This window comes from Macrobrachium rosenbergii, chromosome 3 (genome assembly GCF_040412425.1).
Source record: "Macrobrachium rosenbergii isolate ZJJX-2024 chromosome 3, ASM4041242v1, whole genome shotgun sequence".
Classification (NCBI taxonomy): domain Eukaryota; kingdom Metazoa; phylum Arthropoda; class Malacostraca; order Decapoda; family Palaemonidae; genus Macrobrachium; species Macrobrachium rosenbergii.
The window spans coordinates 46,729,394-46,741,076 of NC_089743.1; the positions used below are offsets into that span (position 1 = coordinate 46,729,394).

Sequence of the window (11,683 nt, forward strand, 5' to 3'; positions counted from 1 at the left end):
GAATTAATTTTAATTTAATGAACTGTGATATTCATTTTACATTTTGATAGTACAATAATTTTTCCTGCCTGATATGTCGTAATTTCAGTTTTTATTTTGTTAAAATTCCGTCCGCTGATTTCTACATTTTGACCATTGCACTTCAAATCGCCTTTCTACTGCATCAATATATATACCTCTAATTTTCTCACCCTTTCAGTTTGGTTTTTCCAACATATGTTATTCAAGCAAACGCTCTCTTTTTTTTTCCTTTAATTCACATTCAACATCCATAAAGGAATGTTAATCTCCATAATAATATGTAAAACAAACAAACCTCTGCTTTCACTAACACTCACCTTGAATTTTTTTTCTTGCAAGCTGTTCCAGACAATTTCACCAGTCACTGTAACTTCTATTCACTGTCGTCAAACAACACACGATCATCTTTACATATCAGTCACTCCACATTTCATTCGGAATCTTTCTTCTCATTCCACAATCTTGCACATACATCAACTGCCCCTTTCCTGCCTTAGGTCTATGTGTAAAAAAAAAAAAAATCTTCCATTTATATATTCTAACAAATGTCACAACTCGGGGCACAATAGTTTTTCTGACCCATTCTCTTGGAACCTTTCTGTACTCCAGACATACCGTACACAAATGGGTAGGAAATTTAGTTATACCATTTTCACTATAATGTAGCATCATACTGGCATTTATATATCTCCTGTGCCTGTCTACACTTCTTTTTAATTGTCGTCTTTACTTTCATAACCATTCTCAAATCTGCGTAACTTCTTTATCTTCAGATTGCATCATTTCATTACATCATTAATTATAAGACCATTTGCATATTTATTTCCTTTCAGTACAGCTTCCTTTTTCTTCTCAAAGTTGTTTAGCAGTTTCACCTCTAAAATCTTCAGGTACTCTGACCTTTTCTCTATCACTCTATTTCTCCTTGACTTCCCAATTCCATTTATCTGATCATGATAACTCAGTCTGAACAATTAATTTCAATTTCGTTCCTGTTAGTTTATTTGCCTTTAGACCTAAAATATACCTGAAATGCTTTACATTTATGACGGATTAAACATGAGATGTTTTGCACTTCACGTGATACGCGAGAGATAATATGCTTACATCTGAATCTAAACAAATCAGCAGACAAAATCAGTAGATAAGCCAGCACCAGCACTATAAAACCCAGCGATGAAAGGGTAGCTTCTTTTTTGTCTGTTCGACACTGAGCTACAGCAAGGGAGAGAGTTATAACATCCGGAATCATGCTGACATGGACGTTGGTTGTTCTGTTCCTAGGCCTACTCTACTGGCTGACCAAGAAGCCAAGCGGTCTTCCACCAGGTAATTTGTCCTAGTGTGACCTAGATTGGGTAGAACCAGGTTTTTAGGGTTTCTAAGTGCTTTTGATGTCTTTATAGAGCTAATTAGACACATCTAAAACACCCATGAAACTGAATATGTCTATACTTAAGCCTATTCCTACAGATTTTGGTCTTGTCTTTGACTTGATTAATCATTGGCTCTTATGTATAACACTCGTGCTACTAAAAAATTACATTAAATTTTCTAGATTTTAGCTTTGTAAAAAATAAATCTGTATGTCCTTGGGGATTAGTTTCAGACGCGTTTCATGTAGATTTAATTTCTCTCATAGCAATACACTCAAAAGAAAAGCCTATTGATATTAACATTATTATAAGCTAATAACCACAAAATAAGATCAATCTCATACTTTAAAAAAAGGCTACAAAATACTTGAATCATCACACTCAGAGGAAAATCAAATCAGCTGGGTTCGTCTGAAGGGACAAGCATCTCTAGATAAGTGGAATTTGATAGCACGAGTAAAAGCTGAAAGATGTTTTTTCTAAGATTTTTCCTTGAATTATTTATAGCTCATTTTTATTCCCCTCGGTATGCCTATAATTATTGAAGAAACCTTCAATTTATATTTTTTTCATGGGAATTCAGTGAAGAGATACCTTCAATCCGTCCATGTGATAAAAAAAACCAGCATCAGTTTTTTTTTATGTTCTTCTGCTAACAAATAATAATAATAATAAATCCATTCAGTGAAATAACCTGGTAAATGACTGCTTTCCTACATTAAATTTCGACTAGCGACATCACGTTCTGGTAAATTTGTGTCTTCATACATATATCATCGTATGTTTTTTCTTTTTTTAATTAAAATATTAACTAAAATTTCTACTCGATTTTCCTGCTAATCAGTAACTCATGTTTAGACATGAATCATTACAAAATAGTGTTTCTAGGAGTCTGAAGTTACTGTTATGTTGTATTTAATACATAACAACTTCATCGAGCTTGAATAGGTCTATGGTTTGGGACACAGTTAGCCACTGAACTTTAATGATTCTTGTGTTCTCTTCCAAGGTTGACTACTGAGATAATATGTAAATCTGATAACAAAGCGATGGATTTTAGATGATACGTGTTGTCGATAAGAATGTCATAAAAAAAAAAAGGTCACTGGTTCTTACAAACCTGGCCCCGAGCTCTGTTCTCTTGTAACGGAGGCAATATAATACTACTGTAGTAACAACTGCTCTCCAAAGAAAGTTCTTTCCTCAGCTTAGAAGGTGTGGTAGCTCTATCATTGGGGACAGGGCAAAATATGATAGTCCACTGGTTTAGTTTTTATACACTTTTCAAATAAAAAAGCATCTTCATCAAAACCTTCAGTATCTGTTGAAGAGAGAGAGAGAGAGAGGCCCAATCATATATTCTAAAAACGAATTTCATCCGCAAGCTCTTGCAGCTTTAATGTCAGAATACTCTTGCTTGGTTCTTTGTTCCAAAAATAAAACATAAGTTCATTACGGATCAAAATGTCCCCGGAATAATAAGATCTTAAAAAAAACTCTACCTGTTTAGTATAAAAAGTTATTTGATGGTGTTTAAAATTCAGCTGACATTTCTGTTAATTCCAAGTCTGGTTAGGCCTATTGCTGCGCTGGTACGATTGTAACGAAAATCCCGCTTGAAAATATTTAATATCTTAAATATTTGGATATTAAAAAATTACGCAATCGCCTTTTCCAGGACGGTGGGGTCTCCCAATCATTGGGTATGTCCCTCTCTATACCAATAATACCCGAAAAATCATCAGTGATCTGAGGGAACAATATGGAGATATATTTACGTAAGTATTCGAAAGGCTTTCTTCTTCCTACTGATAAAGTAACAATCTGGTTCCGGTCTTTTGAATGAACACACACACACCAATTTCACTTTCCAGTATCGTTTTTATGTTCTATTAATTTTATCACATTCTATCTCGGCAGTTGGAAAATTGGCAGCCATGTGTTTGTCGGCTTCTGCGACTACGAGCTGATAAAGACCACATTCAATAGGCCTGAATGTCAGGGAAGGCCTTACCTGTTTTCTTTCGATATAGTTAAATTTCACGAAAACGGAGGTAAGTTTCTTGTCGTTTCTTAACGGTAACGGTCTAGTCACTTTTCACCAAACTATTACAAATGCCTGGCGCTTCATTTTTGCATATAATATACTTTAAGATATCTAGCAGATGCTTTCCATTTCTAGGCCTAAGTCAAAGCATAAATATATGACACAGGTTTCCGACTCATTACCACGTTGTTTACTTATCTCTTCCCTCATCACTTTTCATTACTCATTTCCACAACTACGTTCCAGCCTTTCAACATTATGATAGTCTAGATTTTAGTTGGGATGAAGTAATGGAATAATTAAGGTTTAATTAAAAGCAAGAGCGAGAATTCAACCACAAATCTGAGTATTAGCATAGGAAATGTAAAAATATTCGAACTTTAGTACTTTATAGAAGTGTGCACAATATTTGGTTTCCAACATACGGTATGATGAACTGTTAGTACCATATCTGTTTATTGTGTTCACGAAACATATTGCAGACAATTCGCCAATGATGATAGGCTATATCCTAACAGAACAAACAGTTTTCTCTTTAATAAGCTATTTACATCGTCATCTACACAAAATTGCGGTCCCGCAGTTAATGTAAAAATCCTGCTCTTTTGATAAAAAGAAAAGTTGTGACAAAAATATACACTAGCTTTAAAGATAACACTCACAAAACTTGTGTAAAGGTTCATTTACACTGTTTGTTCTACCTGGTTGCCCAAGTTGTTCGTCAATAGCTTAGAAGAGGTATCACACGGTCAAACCAAATCCCACCTCAGTGTGAGTCTTGCTGCTCGTGCAGTTGAGAAGCAGAGAAGTATGTGGATAACTTAGGCCCCTCCCACAAAAACCAGGCAGCGCTGGACTTCCTTCAAACCATTTGCCAACCAAATACCCCATTCACAAGGTCAAATTTCACTTCAAACACATGTCGGGCAAGCTGGGCTGGACAAGTCGTTTGACCGCGCAAATCAGCCTCATTGCTCTTTGACCACTACTACTGCTCAGTTGGATAATCTGTTCTTGGTGAAATAACTAAAGGATTTCAGCGTGTTTATGTGTGACGAAGTATGAGATCACGCTTTCATGGGTGATGAGATGATTTATTGTTGTCATTATAGAATCAGTAGTGACAGCAGAATGGGGCAGTAACAAGATAACTTGAAATTGCACGCGTTGACAAAATGTCTGGAAGAAACTGGATTTGCTTACACCAGGCGTAAAACCGGTGACATGGACGCACGTAATTTCCTGTGGCTTAATGTCTCATTAACTGTCTTTTACTTAGGAATTGTAAGTGCAGTCGGCGATGTCTGGGTACAGGGCAGGAGGTTCGCCCTCAGACACCTGAAGGATTTCGGCATGGGAAAGTCATCCCTCGAGGGAGTCATCCAGTACGAGGCTCAAAACCTTGTAGAGACTTTCGAGCGGACGGCTGGGAAACCTATAGAAATATCTTGGTGTCTCAACGTCGCTGTGTTGAACGTCATCTGGAAGCTCGTAGCAAGTATATGATGACTACTTTTCTTTATTTTTTGGTTTGTATAAAAACATATCTTGCAGCTCAAATCCTTTTCTTAAGTGGGGGTGCTTAGCTAGCCCTGTTGAGAGATATAAATGATAATGAGCAATGCTGAATACCTGAGTTCAGAAGAAGAAGAAGAGGTAAAAATACAAAGATGCAAGGACAGTGTTAATTAGACATTTTCGTTTTTTTTTTTACCTCATCTAGATATAAGGTACAACACGGATGACCAAGAAATAATAAAATTTAATGCCAACCTCAGACAAAACATAGAGTTAGTCCAAGGGAGAATCCAGGTTCTGGATATGTTTCCACAACTAGTCAAAATACTACCAAGATTTGTCCTCGAGAAAGTGTTCAAGGTGAATGTAATCTACGATAATATGGAAGAATTCAAAAACCTCATGCTTGTAAGTATCTTCGACAAGTATCCCTTATACCATTTAATATAACCATTTCAAAAACTAGATTTAATGCTTTAAGAGATCGATCTCATTACTTTTTCATATCAGAATTTCATGGGAAAACAATACTAGATTTATTTCTGTTTTTCAGGAAACTATAGAGACTCACGTGAAGACGCTGGACCCAAACAATCCCAAGGATTACATAGACGCCTACCTCATACAAATTCAGAAAGAGAGAGGCCTTAATACCATATTCAAGGGAGATTGTGAGTGATATATATATATATATATATATATATATATATATATATATATATATATATATAATATATAAAAAAGATTGACTTGACCAAATTAAAATTTGTCATTCTAGAAATAATGATGTATATGCTCGATGGAGCCAAATTAGCAACTATACTAATACTTTGAATTATTCTCAGTTTGTGAAAAATTTGTCTATTCACTTACACCTTGGATTTGTATTTAGAGTAACTTATACCAAGTTTTTCCTTCAATGTTCCCCATTAGGGGATGGTGCTGTCAATGCACCTCAAGTGGTGCACCGTGGCCATTAATAAAGTTTTTTTTTTCTTTTTTTGCAGCCCCCTTCGGCTCCTAGCTGCACCCACATTTAAGTCTCTTACTTTACCTCCATTCCTGGTTCCTTTCTTCAGACTAACTGTTCAACCTCTCCAACATTATTATTAGTGCAGTTGTGGGATATTCTGTCAGTTCCACCTTAAGATCCTTTTACTTTATCTTTATCTCCTGGGTGTCTTTATCTCGCTGTCTAACCACTCCAACTCCCTCTCTTTACAATCTTAAGGCCGCTGGGTACGTTCAGGTGCGCCTGCGCAGGTCGTTTCGACGCAGGCATATCAACTGAGAATCCTTTGCTCAGGTCGCCAGGGGCAGGCAGAAAAAAACTATGCAGGTTGTCCATATTAACATTTAGGTGTGCGTGCGCAGGTCGACTCTGCAGGCACACCTGAGCAGGCATCCATGAACGTTAGTGGCGGCCTTTAGGCGCCGAATGGCCGAAAGTGCCCATGTGTTTGGCTTGACAGATCAAAATCAATCCTTTCAACTTTCAGACGTCAACCTGGTCATAACCCTCAGCGACTTCTTCGGTGCAGGGAGCGAGACGACTTCGTCTACCATCCGATGGCTGATTGCTCTGTTGGCCACCCATCCAGAAATACAGAGGAAAATGCAGAAGGAAATTGATGAGGTGGTTCCAAGGGACACACTCCCTTCTCTCCAGGATAAGGACAGGTTAGCGTGCTACGTGAAAAGTTATATTAAAGTTTAGTAGGCCTAATATATGTCGAAATCCTAGAGTCTAGCAATAAAGTAATTATGTTCAAATTCTATAACCTAACAGTAAAATAAGCACGTTGAAATCCTGTAGTCCAGCAACAAAATAAGCATGTTGGAGTCCTGTAGTCTGTCAGTAAAAATAAATATGCTGGAGTCCCAAGAAAAAGTAGCTTAGATTAAAGGAAGATTTAGATTGAAAAGACAAGTTGGAATTCAGGAAAAACCAGGTTGGAATTCAATAACTCCAGTTAGTCTTATGCCAGGTCAGACTAGACTAGGAAATTAAAGAGCCCAATTCTTCCTTGAAATGCGTTATTCCTATGCTTCACTTTTTCTTGGAATATACCTACTTGGTTATTTATTCGGTTTTGCTAATCTGTGTTGGTAATTCTAACGGGGAACTTGGCTTATGTTTTAACTGTTGATTTTCAGACTGCCATACACCGAGGCAGTTTTACTCGAGGTAATGAGGTATTCCTCGTTCGTGCCTGTAGGCGTTATGCACGCAACCACAGAAGAGATCCAAGTGGGCAAGTACCGGTTGCCTAAGGTATGTCTTTCAACATCACCGGTCAGATCTGTTTGCGACTAACATGTAACCTTAGTCAACTACAAAAACAATGGTACGATTGCAGGCCTAAAATCTATCTAGAATAAAAATATTTAAGATGGCAACACGTCTTACATAAATGCTGATGATTTTTAAGACATTACTAATATAAAATTCTCTTTAAAAAGGTGCGCAAGACCGACTTAATCTAACAAAAAACCATCTGTGGCAATGTCACGAGAGTTTGGAATTTGAAACTTGAAATCTCAACTCTGTTGCTTCACCTTATAGCCTAAATGCAAAGTATTCAGTTTTTAGTTAAATGTTTTATATTCCTGTTATAAATGGTGACCTATGTCACCACTCTTCCCCAGAACACTACAATTTTCGCGAGTGCCAGGAGCTGCCACAGAGACCGGAAATACTTCGAGAGACCTGAGGAATTCTACCCCGAACACTTCCTAGACAAAGAAGGCAAAGTCATCACGAAGAAGGATGGCTTCCTTCCATTTTCCCTCGGTTAGCATCTTCTGTCAAAGTCTTAGCTCTTTCTGTGACTGCTTTAATGGATTCTGGTGAATTAGGCTTAGTTCTAATTCTAAACTTTCAAATAAGTGCTCTATTGTGTTTCTTAATAGATATTAATAATTTAACTTCCATTTAGATATTTTACATGATATGATTATGCCTGAATATCTAAGCCTCCAAAGTGTGTAATTGCTCAATATGCATTTAAAAAATCTAAGTCATCTTGAAAATATTGTACTCTACCTAAATTCTCCCCATAACTTATCTTTAGGAGGCAATGCTTCACAAAAGACTGTTTCTGTTGTTTATAAGACATTGCTTACAGGAACAGTACATTTAGAAATAGACCTATACTCATTCAAAGAAACAACTAGCCTCAGGACGAACCTAAGTTAGAAATGTGAAGTAGAACATGAAAACTATTCAAAGTGACACTACTACGGAAAAGTTCATGAGGCCAGTCGTTGCTCCGGTGAGCAAATGTCTATTTCTTAGTGTATTATTACTGCAAGCAATTTCCTATAAGCAATAAAACAGTGTTCTGTGGAGCATTTCTTCCTAGAAATAAATTGTAGTGGCAGAATTCAGTTAGAATATAAATTTTTCAAGGTGACTAAGCTTTTTGGAAATGCATGATTAGCAATTACTCACTTTGGAGGTTCTCACTGTCCAGCAGAATCATAAAGCAATTTAAATTCAGAACAACGGAAACTGATATTGCCAAGAACCCCCCTTTCACAAGAAAAAAAAAAGTATTAACACTGATATCATGACCCGTTGTATCTGCTCACAGGGCGACGCCAATGTCTGGGCGAGAGCTTAGCCAGAATGGAGCTGTTCCTCTTCGCAACTTGTCTCTTCCAGAGATTCACCGCTTCACCCCCTAAGGGAGGTTCTATTTCTTTGGAACCTGATCCCTTCCAACCCATCCTTAGCTTTATCCCACCATATGAGGTTGTACTGACGAAGAGAACTTGAAAATAAAGATTAGATGACTTATTTGTCTTATTCTACAGCCTGCCTTAAAAGTAAAGGAATAGTTTTGAGATATCATAATACCACATTTGTGCCAAAAACAAACCATGATTGCCTTCATTAAACAAAACAAGTGAAAAATGCGCCGAAGTTCTTCGGCGCAATCGAGTTTTGTACACAGCGTATAATCAAGGCCACCAAAAATAAATCTATCTTTCGGAAGTCTCGGTATAATGCTGTACGAGCCGCGGCTCATGAAACTTTCAGCGATCTGCCCGCTGGTGTCCTGTCCTATAGCGTTGCCAGACGCACAGTCATGACTAACTTTAACCTTAAATAAAATAAAAACTAATAAGGCTAGAGGGCTGCAATTTGGTATGTTTGATGATTGGGGGGTGGACAATCAACATACCAACTTGCAGCTCTCCAGCCTCAGTAGTTTTTAAGATCTGAAGGCGGACAGAAAAAGTACGGACAGACAGACAAAGCCGTCACAGTAGTTTTACAGAAAACTAAAAGTACTGTATTACAAACGGGACACTCTAGACTAGAGCCTGTATACTTTCATTATTAGAGTAGATTCCGTTAGGCCAAAACAGCATAGTTCTGCAGAAGCTCTGAAACAGAAGAGTGTTTAGAGTTAACGCTGGAATTATTGAGCTAATTGTTCCCCATGGAGGTGAAGTTTGGTTAAAAGTGTTGGAAACAGATAAAGATGGACGCTATTCCTTTGCACCGTCTGCATAAATGACAGGCTACTGGTGACTAGACTCCTTGCTTGAATACCGGAATGCCATTTACATGAGAGAAATTCGAATGTGCAAGTGTTTACTAATATGAAGGATTATTATTCTAATTATTATTATTATTATTATTATTATTAAATTATTATTATTATTATTATTATCTACAGAGAGAACACAAAATTATATCATCCTGATTATTTTTTAGAAAAAAATTTTATAAAATCATGATTATCATTTTATCAGAGAGAGAGAACCGTATGATTGTAAAATATTATTATTATTATTATTATTATTATTATTATTAGAGAGAACCCGACGAGAGAGAGAGAGTAGAGAGAGAGAGAGAACAATCAGAGAAATGAAAATGCCAAATGTCATGCTTTGAGGTCATATTGAATTGACCATTGTATTTTTCTTTAAGACTGAAATCTCAAGATAAGGTTTAATTATCGACGTTTTATTCGACCGATAAGTGTTTCACTGATATTAGGCCCAACATCTTAATGATAATTGGGCATAATAGCAGCCAAGTAAATGGATGAATGAATAAATAAATAAATATTAATTAAAATCTACAGCTGACAGAACACAAAATACTTATTTAATATATTACTTTCTGTACAATTTTTAAAAAGTCATTTATTGTTTTGTGGTCTTGGGGATTGGGTGGGGGTTTGTAAAGGTACAGATAGCAAGGGGTTGGTATAGGTGAAGAAAGCGTGGTCAGGTGGGGAGTCCGTGGTGGTTTTGGTAGAGATAGGCTGTCTTTGTTGGGACGTCCCAGTCCGTTGTTCCATAGGTTTTTCTCTTAGGGTTGTAAGTTTGTTTTGGAATTAGTGCCCTGAGTTTTTTGATTATGCATCTTTCATGTTATTTTGAACCATATGTTTTTGGATGCAGAACTGTATGATTGCACAAAGGAGGTTAGACTTTTTAACTGAACAGGTCCATTGGAATTCTGAGCTTCCGCGTGAGGTTTCTATACCTGTAAACACTGTTGTGATATAACAAACAATGAAAATCAAACTTATGAAACTGAAGACTTTTTTTCGAAATTATATGTCTTGTTTCCCCATGAAGGGTTTTAGCAAAACATAAAGACTGAAGTTCCAGAAAATACTAATCCCCTATCCTTTTTCTCTCCCACTAGAAACTGACAAGGTCGACTCTAAAATCAAAATGCTCATTATACAGTATGATATCTATTCCATTCTATCTCACTGGAATAAGCTTAACAGCATCGAATCTAAAGTTCTTTGGTATGGTTATTCTAAATTTTATCGAGCTCTGTCATTCAGCAAAAGATCACAGGGCGGTTGGGATTAAAATTTACTGTAAAATATTTTCTGCTATTTGGCATATTGTGCTTAATGACTGAGGCCTGAACAAGTACTGAATATAGCTTGAGCTGTTGATGTAATGTCCGCAGTAAAAATAGATTAAAACAATTATTTTGAAATACCCGACTCTTTCCTGTAGTGTGAAATTCACAACACAATATCTCTGGTGGATCTTATCTTGAGAATGAATGATGAACTTGCCTCTATAATGCCCATTGGCTGTATGATAGCCAGAATCAAAAGGTTTATAGGACGCATGCAGGTTTAAATGTCAACATTTCGAAAGATGGACGTTGGCCATTGATTACTGCAATCAGCACTCGCACCACCCATTAAGCTATAAAAAATACTGCATTATTATCACTCATATGGATAAAAGTTTTGCAAACTGACAAGAGACGAAATATGCCGAGTTTGGGGGTCATCAGACAGTGCAAGCTTTCTTTCAAGATCTGATTTAATTAGTGAAAAAACCGAATTCGGTAAGAAATACTGATGGCCTAATGTTAGAGGAACTGTTTAGCTTCAAGACTCAATGGAGTAGTTCAGTTTTGTCTCCAGCGTTGGTTAGTATTTCCTTATCTTAAGCTAAAAAAGAAATCATGTAAGCTGAAAGATGAACAGAAATTTAAAATGATACGTACTTCAACTTCAGAACAAACAAATCTGAATGAAACGTGCTTTGTTTAGAAAGCACGTGTGCCTTGGCATTACAGCTGAGTCATTCATCCCAAGACAATAACATTCTTTTGTTTAGTTTTTCCTACTGTTGCCTAGTCTTTGCCAGACCATACAGGTCTAATCACAGCTATCTAATAACCTGCTTTTGTTAATCTTGCAAACTCATTCTCCTTCAA

General features: G+C 36.7%; 2 protein-coding genes across 2 annotated transcripts in view; one reads left to right on the top strand and one right to left on the bottom strand.

The window, feature by feature from the left end:
• The window catches only part of LOC136851122 (uracil-DNA glycosylase-like), a 190,614-nt gene extending 189,341 nt beyond the window's left edge, over window positions 1-1,273 (bottom strand). The window contains exons 1-2 of the mRNA XM_067125093.1: window positions 1,178-1,273; window positions 813-968 (exon numbers count right to left, since the gene is read on the bottom strand). Of these exons, the coding sequence (XP_066981194.1) occupies window positions 813-968; window positions 1,178-1,273 (252 nt within the window). The remainder of the gene's footprint in view (window positions 1-812; window positions 969-1,177) is intronic.
• Window positions 1,187-8,762, top strand: LOC136855080 (cytochrome P450 2L1-like). Its single transcript, XM_067131885.1, has 10 exons — window positions 1,187-1,350; window positions 3,076-3,175; window positions 3,318-3,451; window positions 4,724-4,942; window positions 5,168-5,370; window positions 5,516-5,633; window positions 6,462-6,642; window positions 7,120-7,237; window positions 7,612-7,756; window positions 8,559-8,762. The coding sequence occupies exons 1-10, from the start codon at window positions 1,272-1,274 to the stop codon at window positions 8,741-8,743; spliced, it is 1,482 nt and encodes a 493-aa protein (XP_066987986.1). The 5' UTR covers window positions 1,187-1,271; the 3' UTR covers window positions 8,744-8,762.
• The last annotated feature ends 2,921 nt before the right edge of the window (window positions 8,763-11,683 follow it).

Excerpts from the sequence above, each read along its gene's own strand:
- LOC136855080 (XM_067131885.1), top strand. The coding sequence starts at position 1,272 with ATGCTGACATGGACGTTGGTTGTTCTGTTCCTAGGCCTACTCTACTGG. Across the intron at positions 4,943-5,167 it reads CATCTGGAAGCTCGTAGCAA|ATATAAGGTACAACACGGAT; the intron begins GTATATGATGAC and ends TACCTCATCTAG. Across the intron at positions 7,238-7,611 it reads GCAAGTACCGGTTGCCTAAG|AACACTACAATTTTCGCGAG; the intron begins GTATGTCTTTCA and ends ACTCTTCCCCAG.